This window comes from Gopherus evgoodei, chromosome 9, assembly GCF_007399415.2.
Source record: "Gopherus evgoodei ecotype Sinaloan lineage chromosome 9, rGopEvg1_v1.p, whole genome shotgun sequence".
NCBI lineage: Eukaryota > Metazoa > Chordata > Testudines > Testudinidae > Gopherus > Gopherus evgoodei.
Genome location: NC_044330.1, coordinates 103,495,161 through 103,510,569, shown reverse-complemented (window position 1 = coordinate 103,510,569; position 15,409 = coordinate 103,495,161). Strand labels below are relative to the sequence as shown.

The following is a 15,409-nucleotide window of genomic DNA, read 5'->3' as shown; positions in this document are numbered from 1 at the left end:
CAATTCCAGTTTGTGTCTCATGAAAATACACTGTGTAGAGGTGGAAAGAATTGGAGGTTGTACCTCAACATGATTCCGTACTAAAAATTCCAGTTTGTGAATTTCATTTGAGTTCCCCATGATTTGCTTAATTCTTGCTATATAGTATCAGAGGGATAGCCCTGTTAGTCTGGATCTTTGCTGCTCTTGCTATATAGTGACTGAATGATCATAACTAATGTAGTGTATTTTTTTTAGAGAGAGGAACAGTACAGTCAGAGCACAGCACTGGGAACCAGGATCCCTGACCATTATTATCTGGGTCACCTTGAGCAAGACACTGATTCTCTGTGATAAAATGTACCTATACCTTTTTGCGGCTATTATACCTTGTATCTTAAGGAATCTTATAAAAAGAAATGAATTCACTCATTTGCAGCTATAACTTCCCTCTTTATACAATCGCCTCCTCCAGACATTTTGTCCTAGGTCACAGTTTTTATGATCATTGGCAACATATCTACAGATAAGTTTGGCTAAGTCTTTTGGAAAGTTTAAAGCAGTAAATATTTGATCCCCAGAGACCTGATCCAAAGCCACTGAAACCAGTGGCAGACACTCTATCGATGTCTGTGGGTACTCGAACAAGACCACATTTGTTTTATTGACTTGGATATACTCCTTGTCAACCTTTAAAAAATACAGAAGTAGGCAAGAGATAAGCAGGGGACATAATGTACTTGTATTTAAAAACCACACATTTGACACCATTCATAAACAAGACTAATAGGCAAGAGGAGTTACAGGGAAAGTTGTCCTTGTGGAAAAGGCACCGACTGGGTAATGAGCAGCCGCTTGCTTTGGTAAAAGATTATGAGTCAGGTAAGGGAAAAGTAATGAGCAAAGTAACCCTATTATTGATTCTTGTTGTAACTTCACCCTCCACATGGCAGAGGGCACACTGAAAAGGGAAGAAACAGCACCAGCACTGGTAGCTCTGTCTACTAAATAAAGGATTACAATTTCCAGTGCTGGCAACCAATACTGATATGATAAAAGTCTATAAAATCATGACTGATGTGGAGAAAGTAAATAAGGAATTTATTTACTCTCTCGCATAACACAAGAACTAGGGGTCACCAAATGAAATTATCAGAGGGGTAGCCGTGTTAGTCTGGATCTGTCAAAGCAGCAAAGAGTCCTGTGGCACCTTATAGACTAACAGACGTTTTGGAGCATGAGCTTTTGTGGGTGAATACCCACTTCATCAGATGCATGAATGAAATGAAATAAATAATCAGCAGGTTCAAAAAAACAAAAAGGAAGGATTTCTTGACACAACACAACACAACACACAGTCAACCTGTGGAACTCTTTGCCAGAGGATGTTGTGAAGGCAAAGACTAGCAAGGTTAAAAAAAAAACCCCCCACACCACCCCAAAATAGATAAATTCATAGAGGATAGGTTCATTAATAGCTGTTAGACAGGATGGGCAGGAACGGTGCCTCTGTTTGCCAGAAGTTGGGAACAGGCGACCAAGATCACCTTTTCTGTTCATTCCTTCAGAGGCACCTGACATTGGCCACTGTCAGAAGACAGGATACTGGGCTAGATGGACCTTTGGTCTGACCCAGCATGGCCGTTCTTATGTTTTTAACCCAGCACCTGCCCTGAAAAAAAGAGTCTCAGGGGAAACAGAAGGCAAATGAGAATTTAAGCACAACTTTTTCTTATATCAAGACAACAGGAGAGGCAAACATTATAGCTTTGTTCCAGTGAGAGAATATCCAGATTAATAATGAGTCCTAGATAGGCTGGCGCCAGTGAAGACTCCCTTTTAGCTCATACAATTATTCGTTATAAAGCTTTTATGAGTCTTGTTCCTAGCTCCAGGCACTTGCCCAGAAGAATGGTCAACCTACAAAGGGAAATATCTGTGGACAGAGACTAATCCTGCTAGCACAACTGAATTAAGATGTGTGAAAAATTCTAAGCACTCTGCCACCAGGAGTTGGTAAGTGATGAGATCATCTGCCCTTTGGCATTGATTCAGCAGATGCTGGCATGGGGAGTAACAGGGTAAGCAGCAGGGAAACAAGGTTGTATGTGATAGGGTGTGCAGCTGGTGAGCTATTTTAGCATACAGTCATGCACCTGCCTAATTGAATGGGATGCACACCAGGGCTAGAAGAGGCTTGATCTTTGGGGAAAGGGTCCACAATCTACATGTGCTTCCATCTACTGCAAGTGCAGGCTGGCACCATAGCTAGTATGCTGTTCTAGCATTAAGGAGTAGTAGATACTCTGTAGTGTATTCTGCCATCCCCACATATGGCTCTGTACCCTACAATGGCAGAATGTCTAGTTCTAGACACCTCCAATTGCATCGGAGTTTCAGCTGATGTCCACAATTTGAGAACTGGGCACTGGGGGAAAATGTGACCCTTGAATTAATCTGTTTCCAAAAATAAATTATGTTTGTAGCCACTGTATCTGCAGGTGCAGTGAACATCACTGAATAGAATCTGTTTCTTTCTATTAAATAATGCATACTGCTTGTCTCTTTTAGCAAGATAAATATTAAGAGTGGGAAAGCTTATTGGGAAAGACCAAATATGACACAATGTAAATTGCTGGAAGAACTTCCAAATAATATTGTGGGTCTTAAAAATATCATCATAACAGAAGGTAAGATTCCAAAAAGTTTACTTTGACCCATCATATTATAACTGCAACTGATTTAATATTTTTTTTAAATGAGTGTATGCTTTGGGTATCTGAACAACAGGAGCAGTAACAATTATTATTCAGGTCATTCACTTGTTCATCTTAAAGTGTATTTCTTTTTTAAAAAACAGAAATAGTTTTGAGTCCTGCTTTGAACTTCTGTCATTTTGATGACTTAGTTTCTATCTCAAATCCACATTTTTATTACTAGAATAAATAATTCACAATGAACTCCATGAATTTTGCTTTTTTATCCTGTATGTGGATTGTCTAGAAACAAACTTCCTGGAATTTGTGGGTAGTTTGGAATTATTCACACACTTTTTCAGTAAATAATTTTGCCTGAAGATCAAACTGAATAGTAAATCTGCATACACAATTTGATATTTGCATTTTGTGCCAGGGTGACTATTAGGTAAATCATCTCAACAGAAATAATACCACATGGCTTATGTAACTAACTACTAGAGGCACTGATCTGACAAGCTGTTCCATGTGGAGGAATCTCTGTGCTTGCATAAAGCCCCACTGACTTCTGCAGAAACCTACACAGGTAGAAAAGCTTACATGGTGAAGGCCAGAATGTGAACTGTAAATGAGCAGATTTTCCAAACACAGAATTTGCTTCTGATGCATGTTCAAACTAAACACTGACTTTGGGGGGGAGTATTTGTACTAGTAGAGATAGAGGAATCAAATGTTCCCAGCATGCAAACACAAAAGCTTGTTAACATGGTTGAAATGAAATTAGTTTTGAATTGAAAAAAATATTGGATACTTTTTAGCACTATTTGCTGTATTGATTGTACTCCATCAATAAAACTGCATTTCTCTCTCCTGGAAATACAACCTGAGATTTGCAGACTATGTGCTAAAGGAGTGAGCTTGTTGACACCTAATTTATTTTTCTTTTTAAAAGCATGAATTTCACACTAGGCTGGAAGCACTACGTGCATTATTGAGAGAAGAACAAACCTCTGCTCCCTAGGTTCAGAGTCTCCATGGTACAGGCAGACTCATCCTGTATGTCATTCATACAGCGTGAACTCGACCTAGCTTCATATGGGCCTGGAAGGTCTCCAGCTCAGTAAACCATCACAGCTGGGCACCATATTGCCCTGGGGCAGGAAGAGAGGGGGACTAAGCAATTTTGTATGGAGCAGAGGAGGGCTCCATACAAGCTCCCCATCAATCAGCACAGGGGTGGGGGTTCGGAGCGAAGCCAGTGAGTTCGTGACTACATACACACAATGGCCACAAACCAAGTGGTGGTGGCTCCTGTTCTAGTGAGGAAGCCTGTTCCTGTGACTGGAAGAACAGTTGTGGAGGAGATGCCTTGTGTCAAATCCATTGGCTGGGGTGGGGGGTTCTGTGCCCTTCAGCCCCTTGTGTACTTCCCCCATGCACGGATATCTTTTTGTGGGGAGGCAGGTGAGATCTCTGTGTCTATAGTACTTGCCAGAGTAGCATTTTCCACAGTGGTTAAATAATGGGAGTTGGGGGGAGAAAAGAGAAGAGAGCATAAAACCCAGGGGATATAGTTTTCCACTGCACAGAGCTAGAAACTGAGAAGTGTGTTTGATCTTTTACCTTCAGCATTAAATGAGTGGCACTGGATTATTTAAATGAAGAACAGGTTCCATAAGACACTAATGAAACAGGTGAAAGATGGCAGAAGCGAGTTTTAGCACTGGACTGGTCAACAGGATTTCCCAGTGTTAATCAACACAAGTACAGTTAGAAAGGATCATATGTAATAAGAAACAACGCTCTGATGTCGTGAGGTTTATGTGCTGGCTAACGTATGCCTACAGTTTAGTTTGCAAATGTATCTGGAGTTATAGCTGCTTGCACTCCAGCAACAATGGACTGAGAATGAAACTACTTTATTTGCACTAGGATTATTACATAAATTAACAGTTTCTGGAGCACATCTTGTGATTGCATCATCTTTTAACTATAATTGTGAAAAGTGTGTTATGGACCTGGGGCTGATCAGTGCACATTTACACTATCTATAACAGTCTTTTCGTTTACTGAATCAGTTTAGCAAGCTAAGCATTTCTTTTAACACTACATAAGCATTTCAGCTCTATTACAAAACATTGTCACCTCTATGTTCTTTAATCTATTCCAGAAAATGCAGAGGATGTTGCAGAGCACCTTTTAAATCTGATGAAAAACTTTACTAAATTGGATGAGGTAGAAACTGAGGTTGTTGTAAACAAAGTCTCTGCTATTTCAAAGTGTGATGAAATAAGCAAGCCACTTGCTGTGACTACATTAAAAATACTGAACTCCCTTTTGCTGAAAGAAATAGATACACAGGGCTTGCAAACAGTCACCAATAGGTAAGTAAAGTATCTAGTAAATCACTTGTACAGAAGTTAAAGAAATCATTAAGGAATAACACTGTTAAAAAAGGCATCTTGAGACCTACTGCATCATCCTGCAACTTTCCCACATATAGGATCTATGGTAATGATGCTCCAGGCTGTTGGCGTATTCCTCAGGCGTATTTATGGGAAAGTATGGCTGACAAACTAAGGTCCAGACCCACAAAAAAAAACTTAGATCTCTAAACCCCAGGCATAAGGGCACCACTGATCTACAGCCCCCCTACCCAGCTGCCACTTAATTTACTTAATGCCTAGATATTCGCTGTAAGAGTTCCCAAAATGCCTATGTTTTCGTCTCTGGGCATGTGCCCTGCATTCTTGGTGTCCAGACACATCTCTTGCCTAAGCCCCAGTAAGAGCCATAAACTGGGAGAAGATAGAGGTGCCTCTCTTTTTCCTGATGGGCCCAATTGAGTAGGTGTGCTCAGAGCCACCTACCATTCAAGATCTGGCCAGAGGAAGCAGTGGTATGGTTGCTGACCAATATATGTTTTTCGGCCCAGTGGTCAGGCCCAGCTCCAGGCACCAGCTAAGGAAGCAGGTGCTTGGGGTGGCCAGTACAAAGAGGTGGCACTCTGTCCGCTCTTGGGGTGGCATGCCCGGGTCTTCGGCGGGAATTCGGCAGCGGGTCCCTCAGTCCCTCTCTTCCTCTTTGAGCTGCTGACGAAGTGGAAGAGAGGGAGTGAAGGACCCACCGCCGAACTGCCGCAGAATGAAGCGGCACGATTGAGCTGCCGATAGGCTCTCTTTTTTTTCTTTTTTGGTTCGCCGCCACTTGGGGCAGGAGAAAGCCTAGAGCTGGCCCTGCCAGTGGTTGGCACACTCCCCTGGGAGGTGGGACATCCAGGTTCAATTCCCACCTCTGCCTAAGGGGCTGGCGGGATTTGAACAGGCACCGCTCAGGAGGTTACTCTAACCCCTGAACTGTGGGATACTCAGATGTGGGTCTCCTTCAGTCTCTGCAGTTGAAGCTGTTCCACTGTGTACAAATACTGATTGGGGCAGAAAAAGAGACTCTCCCACTTGGGGGCAAAGAGAACCACTCCTGCCATCTCTCTACATTATTAAGACAAAGATTTTCATAAACAAGTGCCTACAGTTAGGTTCCCAACTCTGTGTTTAGGCTGGATTTTCAGGAGTGCTGGGCAGGAAGCAGCTCCCACTGAAGTCCACATTGCTCAGTACTTTTGAAAAAATCACTTTTCTTAACTGGGAACTGAAATGTGGAGCTGGGGGAACCTACCTTCAGACACTTATTTCTGAAGTGTTTGCCTGTGTCAATCCAGAGAGGGCCCCTTGCCAGGGCTGGTAAATGAGCACCAGCCAGCAGCACTAGACACAGTTACTTAAAAAGTTCTCTCTCTGCAGCTCTGACTTTGCGGACTGCCAGAGTTTGCAAGTTTCTCAGTTTCAGATGATGTTTTGCTCTCATCAACATTTTTGAAAGTTTCCAAGGAAAATGAAGCTTTCAATTTAGTCAGTTCATGTGTGGGTCTCTTGGTGGAAGCATATAAAGTTGCCCAGCTCTTTGCAGTAGGCAAGTGTGTGTTGTCTTTATAAAGAGGAAAAAATGCCAAAAATAGTTTAAATATGCCAGATGACACTGCTCAGTGTCATTCTGATCCTCTTGGCAATATTCTCTCACAAGAGAGTCTCTTGCTGCAATGTGGGCGGTATGCCTGCTGCTAGTACAGAACCATTCCCGCATTTTAAAAATGTGTCTTATAATTAAAAAAAAAGAAACAAACAAACCCTGGTGAAAACTTTGTATTAAACTCCTCAGTGAGCTCTTCAGAGCAGGGATTGTCATCTGTTATGGGTGTTCCCTGGGGCCCTGATCCTGACTGGGGGACTCTAGATGCCACCACACTACCAAGCAGAGATAATAATTTAGATGTTATCTAGGGGAAGCTCCTCCCTCACCCCCCACATCTGTTATTTTAGAAATATTTGAGTTTTGAAGAACTTAAGAAGTTACAACCTTGTTATTTAAAGAACAGAGAGAGTCCATAGCAAGGACACATTGATCCATCTGGCTTTAAGGAGAGGATTATTGTGATGCATCCTTAGAAGCACCTGCTTCTAAGTGATTCCATAAGAATGCATATTATGTTAACAGATACAGATTATAAAGCCAGGTGCGACCATTGCGATAATCTAGTTCAACCTCCTATGTAACAGGCCACAGGAATTAATTCAGGGAACTCCTATTCAAAGTAGCTTTGAGCATTTCTTTTACAAAGACACTCTTAAATTTTAAAGTTTCCACTGATGGAGAATTTATCACAACCTTTGTTAAGATGTTCCAAAGGTTAATTACTCTATTTTTTTTAAAGCCTTATATCTACGTGGAATATGCGTAGCTTCAGTTTCCAGGCATTGGCTCTTATTATGCCTTTGTCTGCTAGACTGAAGAGCTCATTAAAGTTTTGTTCCTCATGTAGGTACTTATAGACTGACCAAATCACCCCTTAACCCAGGGATGGCCCTGGACTGAAATTTTGGCTCGAGATATTTTGGTGAAGTTCAAAGGGAACTCCAGGCTTCAGAGCTCTGGAAAGTCTATAATCTGGAGGAATCCTATTGTGGACCCTCATTCACGTGACCGGACAAAGTATACATCAGGCAGGTTCTCTCCCCATGAGAACTGGGAAATCAGGACCAGCTCAAGTAGAAATATTAAGATTTTCATCCACAACCATTGCAGTCTTAACATACATTTTCCCACTCTACAGACTCCTTTTGGTTGACACATCTCTACCAAGCCAAGGAGGATAAATTGCATGTACTTTGGCCTCAAGTCTTCCAAATGAGAAATTGAGCTGGCTTTATTTTCTTTAATAACCATAAACATTGCCAATACAATGTTATAATAGGGTGATGCTGCTGATTGTAGGTCTGAGCCTGCAATCCTTACTCAGACAAAGCTACCACTCATTTCAATGGGCATTTTTCTTGAATTGAAACTGCATGTTTTGGTCTTTTCCATTGAATGTTCATGCCTGTCACACAGTCAGCAAGGGGTAGAGAGTTTAGTCAATACTTGTGATAATCAGAAATGTCATAGTAATAGAAAATTTCACGACGTCTCTTTTTCTTATTTTATATTTTTATATCTATATTTTATAAAGAATCTTAAGGACAACTGAAGAGATAGGTTTCAAGATGCCTTATACTGGGAGAAATGAAACAGTAGTATTGGCTGTACTGGCTTTGGCTGTGATACGTCCAGATCCCAGTGGTTTCCAAGGAGCAGCCATTGGTGTTACCTCATATAAGAAAGGCACTGATCCCACGGTGAGATGAAAGCTTTAGCTTATAGATTATGGATGATGGAGTGAAGAGACATGAGCAAACCTACCTCCAATCAGACACCAATCCTCAACTATTGTAATTTGGCTTAATTATTGAAGTCAACACATATTGAGGATCTTGTCCATATTTCTGTGAATTGACCAGAGAAAGTACTGGTTTAGAGTTCTTGCCACAATCCCATTCTCTCCATCATCCCCCTGAAACCTCTTTTCCTTAATGTGATAAAACTTGACTAGAGAAATAGTTATTACATCTAGAGATGGGACTACACCTGAATATCAAATCTGATCCCTTTGCAGTTCAAATTTGAAGTCTGTCCTTTGGCTTCAGTCCTAGGGGGGATTCCATACTCTGAGAGTTCTGTTTAATGGTTCCAGTTGAGATAGGTCAGAAATACTACAAGAACAACATTTCCACAGTTCAAAGTTGTAGGAAACTTATTTAATCAGTTGATTATGACATTTTTGCCCTTTGGGGGACACAAAAAACCTACCACAAAAACACCTTTCAAGATTTCAATACCAATGAATCCAAACACAAAACCAGCCCTGGCTCTATATGCCTAAACTGAATCCAGATTCACATCCAAACACTTCCCATTGTCCTGCCTAAATTCTTAATTTTTCTTCCTTTGGATTTTGTTTCCAGTCCATGAAAGTGATGGGCAAATTGGCCTGGGGAAAAATAATAAACAATGCCTAGATCTTATACTGTATAGCACTTTTCATCTTTAGTTCTCAAGCACTAATGGCCCCACCCTAAAACCTTGTGTACATCAGACTCTTCACAGAATCATACTCAGAAAATTTGAGGTTCTGAAATGCCTGGAGAATTTGCTTCACTTGCAGTCAGAGACAGAACCAGAAATTGTGTTAGAAAAGGAGAGCAAAGAGGATAGTTCAGATAAGCCTTGTATGTACTCAAACTCTAAACCCTGTGAGATGTATTCTTAACTCTCCTGTAAGGAAGTATGTGATTAGGTAAAGGTGCTACCGCCTGTAAAGAGTTAAGAGGCTCCCAGCTAGTCACATTGCTGTTTGGAGCAGAGTACAAGAGGAAGGGGAACCAAGGAGAAGGGTGTATATGCACCATGGCTGGCTGGAGCAGGGAACACTTCTGATGATTAATGCAGAGTGATTTTCAGTTAGCTTGCTTTTGTTTTGTGGATAATAAAACAAGCCCCAATGAAGATCTCTTATCAGGACTAATGCTTGGAGTTCCTCCCTGGCTGGTGAATCCCCCCCATCATTTCACAGGGTGACAGAGACTGGTTTTGATGCACGTGTTCCTGCATAGCACTGGTGACCTATTTTGCCTGGAACTGCTGTGTTTGTGCTCCCCACTCCTGCACAGTTAGGAGTATATGGCTGTAGAAGTGTTCACTCACCACTGGCATGTCCCCTCTTGGCACAGCAGAATCTCCATCTTTAGCACCTGTGGTGTTCCACCTCTTCTCACGACTCAGCCAGGTCATGTTCTCCTTCCACCCTTTTCAAGGTAACAGAATGTAAGTCCAACAAATAATTCCAGGAGCTTGTGTCAAGTGGACCCATTGGTCCTTACAAACCTCTCCCTGGACTCTGAATTATCCTTATCCTCCTTCCATTAAGGAGGCGTCACACCATCTTCCCAGTAGCTGGCAGGGGAACACAGGCCCTCCCTCTACACTGGGTTCCAGTCCAGGGACCTTGGACAAATAACCAAAGTCTGTTTCATCAGACTTCCTGCTGTTGCCTCTTTGGACTCCTTCCCACCAATAGTCTTTCCTCAGACCTTTCTCCCAGCCTCTTCCTAGGCTCTTTGGAAGGTGTTGCTTCTTATAAGGTTGCTCCCAAGAGGACTAGTTCCTGCCCTTGCAGGAACCCCAGGAGCTTGACCCACTCCCACATCTTCCAGGAAATGCCATTTTCTAGTACCCATGGAATAACTACAGAGCTTTTCTCTATTGCCCCTCATATTTCAGTCCAAACACCCTTTGGCATCACTGTTTTCAGGAAAATTTATGTCTGCCCAAAAGTTTCACTACCCCTAGCCTTCCTTCTAGCTTTGGACCCTCCAGTTCTGGCTTCATGTATCTTTCAGCCTTTAGCCCACAAGAGGAAACACACAGCTCCCTGTCTCCTGGGTCTCCAGCTTACCTTTCCCCTACTACTTTATGCTCCTTCCTTTATCAAGACCCAGCTGGGTTTGATCAGTTAGGCCTCTCACCCCTCCAGGTACCAGCCAGCAGCCTAATTGGGCTCAGGCTTCTATTAATCCTGGATAACCAGTGAGAGGTTTACATACCCCTTCATGATGGCCCTGTGTTTGTAAAACATTCTCATACTGTGTCTGCTATTGACCCAATCCCACTATTGGGTGGGGTAAAGGAAGGGAACAGCTGTTCACCTTTATCTTTGATTGCAAGGGCACATTTTTTTTTCCAGACTGAATAAAATGCTCACAAAGAAAACAAATTGAAAGGAAAATTCCCCCCATCCCCAAAAACCTACTAACCAAAAAAAAAAAAAAGCCAGTGTGTAGGGATATTACCGTGTATTAGGCCTGAGGCAGACATATCTCTGAGCATTTTATCTCTTTCATACAGATTGATATACGTGAAAAACCTTTTAAAAAGGCCTGTGCTGCTGTGTTTTTGCCAAGATCGCTGAGGAACTACTTGGGGAGCCAATCTTTAGATCCAGAACATCATTCAAAGATTCAGTTTAATTTTTTTGGAACAACTTCATTCTTTGTGGTAAATATGGTCATTAGCTAACACAAGCCTAACAGCATTTAGATAAACTGCTTCTCCTAAACTGTGCAGGGAAAGGATCCTGGCGTGTTATCTGTTAGCTAGAGGAAGCTGCATTGCAGGGCACAATTAAAACTAGAGTGGACCATGCACTAATCAGTGTAGGGTAAGGTGCAAAGTTGCATCTGTGGGGAGCATACTGGATGGCCTAACTGGTCTTCTGTGTTTCTAGGCTTCTCTGATCATTTTCCACAGAGATTTGAGTAATTTTCGTCTTGCCTATTTGGCATTATCCCAACTCTTTTATTTCACAAAATAATCAGAACACAACCTAATCTCTCTCCTTCAGTATAATTTACTGTTTCTTACAGAACATGCATAATACCTGTCAAATTATCATTAAAAATAATAGCAACAATACTACGCAGTCTTGCAGACTGTTCTGTTGCTTTTTGGAATTTTGTTGCAGTCCAGATACTATAAAGATGGGCACATTAGAAAAGCCTGGATAGATATTATTTTACTTATATTATGGTAGCATTCAGTGTACAAAGTGTTGCCTCTGCACATACAAGGCAGCATGGTCTCTGCCTTGAAGGCCTCACAGTCTGTTGGGCTTCATGCCTAACATTTTAAGTGATATGCCACTGACTGCCTTGTTGTAGGGGAATGATTGTGAAACTCTCCTGGTCCAGTCAAGGTGGTTGCAGATATATTTCATGTTCACTAATTAGGAGAGAGTTTGTCTCTGAATTTCCCATTAACCACATTTCCTAAATAAATAAATAGTGGGAATCTGAATTAAATCAGGCATTTCAAGGTCTTCCTCTTGTCAGTTCTAATAAACAGTTTTCAGACAAACCAGACAGCAAACAGTTGGAATCTCAGTAGCCTGAATAACCCAAACTCTTATTTTCTGTACATTTCCATTACAGGATGCCAGTTGGAGTAATGAAAAGTTGAACACCTATGTTGTGAGTGCCAGCATTGAAAATGTATCAATTCACAACCTCAGTGAGCGAGTGAATATTATTCTACAGCATATAGAACCAAATACGGTACAGCAATTTTATTTAATCACAGGCCTCTTCAATTAAAATCAATTTCATCTCTTAAAATAGGATTACCTGTCTTGTTGTCCACTTGAAACGTTCTTCCTACTGAACTAATCTTTGCATGCTGCAGGTCAATGGCAAGACTAACTGTTCAAACAGATTTCAGGCTGTCTGTTTAATTCCCACAAGTTACCTAAGCATGTATTCCCTTAGCAAATCTCTAGCTGGCAGTAAGGGGCACTCACTCTTTTATCTTGATCTCAGGGAAACCAACACAAGTTGATTTCCTCCCCTCTCCAATGCCTATTAATTGAGATTAAGAAATTATAATTCAGCACTTAGATAATGCAAAGGGACAGCAACACAAACACAAAAATGCTGCACCCAGTCTGGGTGCTGGTATGCAGAAATATGACTTGATCTACAGAAGTGCAAGAAGTGGCCCACAGTATATTGACTGCACTTTTCAATCAGTAGGCCCTTGGCTAAAATTAAGTTGTGTCCTTTTGTTACAATGAGGACATGAAAACACACACAGTTTCAGAGAGGAGCCTGCCTTTTATTGCAGATCGTATTAATCAGAAACAACTTTTTGGAGTATTATAAGGGCAGAAAGGAAGAGGAAAGCACTTTGTTTCTTCTTACATCCTTCAGACACTACCTAGAAAGACTGTATATTAACATTTAGGGTGAAATTCACCCCCTCCTCCTGCACAAAGCTTTGGTAATATTGTGTAATACTTATACTGCGCTTTCCATCCGTACGTCTCCATGGACTTCCCAAGGGTGGGTGGGTACTTGACATTTCCCATCACTTGACGGATGGGAAGCTGAGATACAGAATATCTAGGTGACTTGCCTAAAAGATTTCACAGCAAGTGTGTGACCAAACTGGTCTACTGGTCCAGGTCCTGTTGTGCTACGATAAGGTCCCTAGTGTAGACATAGCCTAACTCTTATGGAATAAGATAAACATATGGAGGGTTGGGATGATCTAGGAAACTGGTAATGGGAAAACCACTGATCTCTAGGATGCCCTTTCTAATGTAGCCCAGGTAGGCAGTAAAAGTTGTTACCACCTGCGAGCTTTTGGATGGCACATGAGAAATTGCTGGTTCTCTTAAGTCCAGCTCTCAGTGGACAGGAGTGTGCACATCCCAAAAACCACCAGCACATTTGGTAACCTTGCTCGTGGTCTCAGAAGAGACTCAGGTGTGAATGAGAACAGACTGAACTCCACTTTTATTTCTAGATGGGCTACTTAGGTCAGACTTGAGATACATTGACAGGGCAACATGGAGGAAGCTTGCACTCCAACTGGCCATGTAGCTGTTGTTGAACCAAGCAGAATTCTTTGCCAAACCCAGTTTTTGCCCCTCAGAGTGGAAAACACATTAGGATTGATCACTTCTCATCTAGCCAGAGTTAAAGAACAGACATTAAAGGGCGTCTACAGCAATGTCATGGCACTCATTTTCCTCTCTTTCAGGACAATGCCCCAGTGCACTGTGTTTTTTGGGACTTTATGAAGAACAGTAAGTACTGTTTACAAGGGCGCCATATTTTAGCCATCATCATCCCGATGATGCCCTTTGCTACCTAATGCGGCGTCACAAACGCTGATGTCTGTAGTTCAAGTCAAATGCATCCAGGACAGGTGCTTTGTCCTGAAGTCTAGACCAGCGTGCACATGCCATCCCAGGTCTCCCCCTCATGACCTGGGGTGGCCCACAGACACCCTGCCTCAGTTTTTCTGAGTTCCCCAAGAATAATCCAGTCACAGCCAAGCTCTTTGGAACAATAGTTCCTCCTTTTCTAGGGTCTAACTTATTCAATATCATTTAGCATCCACAAACACTCATTTCTGCACACCCCTCAGGGGGAGGGTTGCACAGTCCACCTTCCTGGGACCATGGCTTTATGTTCTGGCCTCCCCAGTCCCTAACTCACCACTCAAATCTGGGATGTCACCATCCTCCTTCCTGGGACTGTGGCTTATAGACTTCGTTTCCCCAGCAGCTTCTTTCAGTAACTCCCTTCCCTACAGACTGTGACAGGCATCTGCCTTTTCTGGACTCTTTTTACCCAATCCTCTCCTTTATCAGAGGCCTAACTGAGTTATGTTACCCATTTTCTGCACCTGGGGAGACAGGTTATGCTTGTCACAGATGGGCTGGGTTCCATCTTCCCTCAAGGGGCCAGCCATTCTATGACAACCAATAGAGTCAGTGTTATAACTGAGGGATGGTCATCTAGCAGTACTTGTAATGAGGCATTAGCACAAATGGTGAAAAGTAAAACTAAGCTAAAGCAGGGTAAAAGTAAATCTGAAACTAAATTTACTTAAGAATAACATTGATTTGATTAATTTAGGTTTCAAATGTTTAATAAGTAGGTATGATGAGCCCATATGAATAATAAACCCCCTATAGGCAGGCGAGGCACAGGATTGGGAGTCATGATATAGATACTATAGTAATCAGCAAAGAGTCCTGTGGCACCTTATAGATTAACAGACATATTGGAGCATGAGCTTTCGTGGGTGAATGTCCACTTTGTCAGATGCATGTATTATAAATGCATAAGACCAACAGACCTGGGTTTTCTGTTCCTGATTCTGACACTCGTCCACTTGTAAAATGAGGATAACAATTACCTCCCTCACAGTAGTGGTGTGAGACCTAATTCATTAAAGGTTGTTAAGGAGCAATATGATATTCAGCTAGAAAGTGCTTTAGACACACACGATATTATTATAATCATCTTCACCTGGGACATGCAACTGAACAGGCCTCATTCAGTGGAGTATGGTTAGCATATGGAGGAGCTGTTCATATCTCCAGCTCATTAAACAGGAATGGGGTTGGACAAGTTATCCTTATTGAAAATGCTACCTGAAGGTTGCTGAGTATGCATGTTGGGGCTAATTCTGCACTCGTTTACACTGGTGCAAATCAGGAGTAACTGTTGACTGCAACGTAGCTACACAGGTATAATACTAGGGTCAGTGGAGAATCAGAGCTGGGGTAGGCTCAAACCACAAAATTTGGATTAGGATTCTGAATTTGCAGGAGTGTCTGGATCCAAGGTTTTGGTTTGGTACATTATAAATAAAAGGGCCAATCATGGAATTGGATCAGGCTTCAAATCTGAAAATTCTCAGAATTCATGGGTGACAGGATCCAGGATTTGGGATTG

The 15,409-nt window shown here is 42.0% G+C and overlaps 1 protein-coding gene across 1 annotated transcript in view; it reads left to right on the top strand.

The window, feature by feature from the left end:
* The window catches only part of LOC115657041 (adhesion G-protein coupled receptor G4-like), a 36,745-nt gene that overhangs the window by 17,938 nt on the left and 3,398 nt on the right, over positions 1 to 15,409 (top strand). Inside the window, exons 7-13 of the mRNA XM_030574236.1 lie at positions 1,869 to 1,995; positions 2,551 to 2,669; positions 4,846 to 5,059; positions 8,239 to 8,404; positions 11,010 to 11,159; positions 12,092 to 12,214; positions 13,701 to 13,746. Coding sequence (XP_030430096.1) covers positions 1,869 to 1,995; positions 2,551 to 2,669; positions 4,846 to 5,059; positions 8,239 to 8,404; positions 11,010 to 11,159; positions 12,092 to 12,214; positions 13,701 to 13,746 — 945 coding nt within the window. The remainder of the gene's footprint in view (positions 1 to 1,868; positions 1,996 to 2,550; positions 2,670 to 4,845; positions 5,060 to 8,238; positions 8,405 to 11,009; positions 11,160 to 12,091; positions 12,215 to 13,700; positions 13,747 to 15,409) is intronic.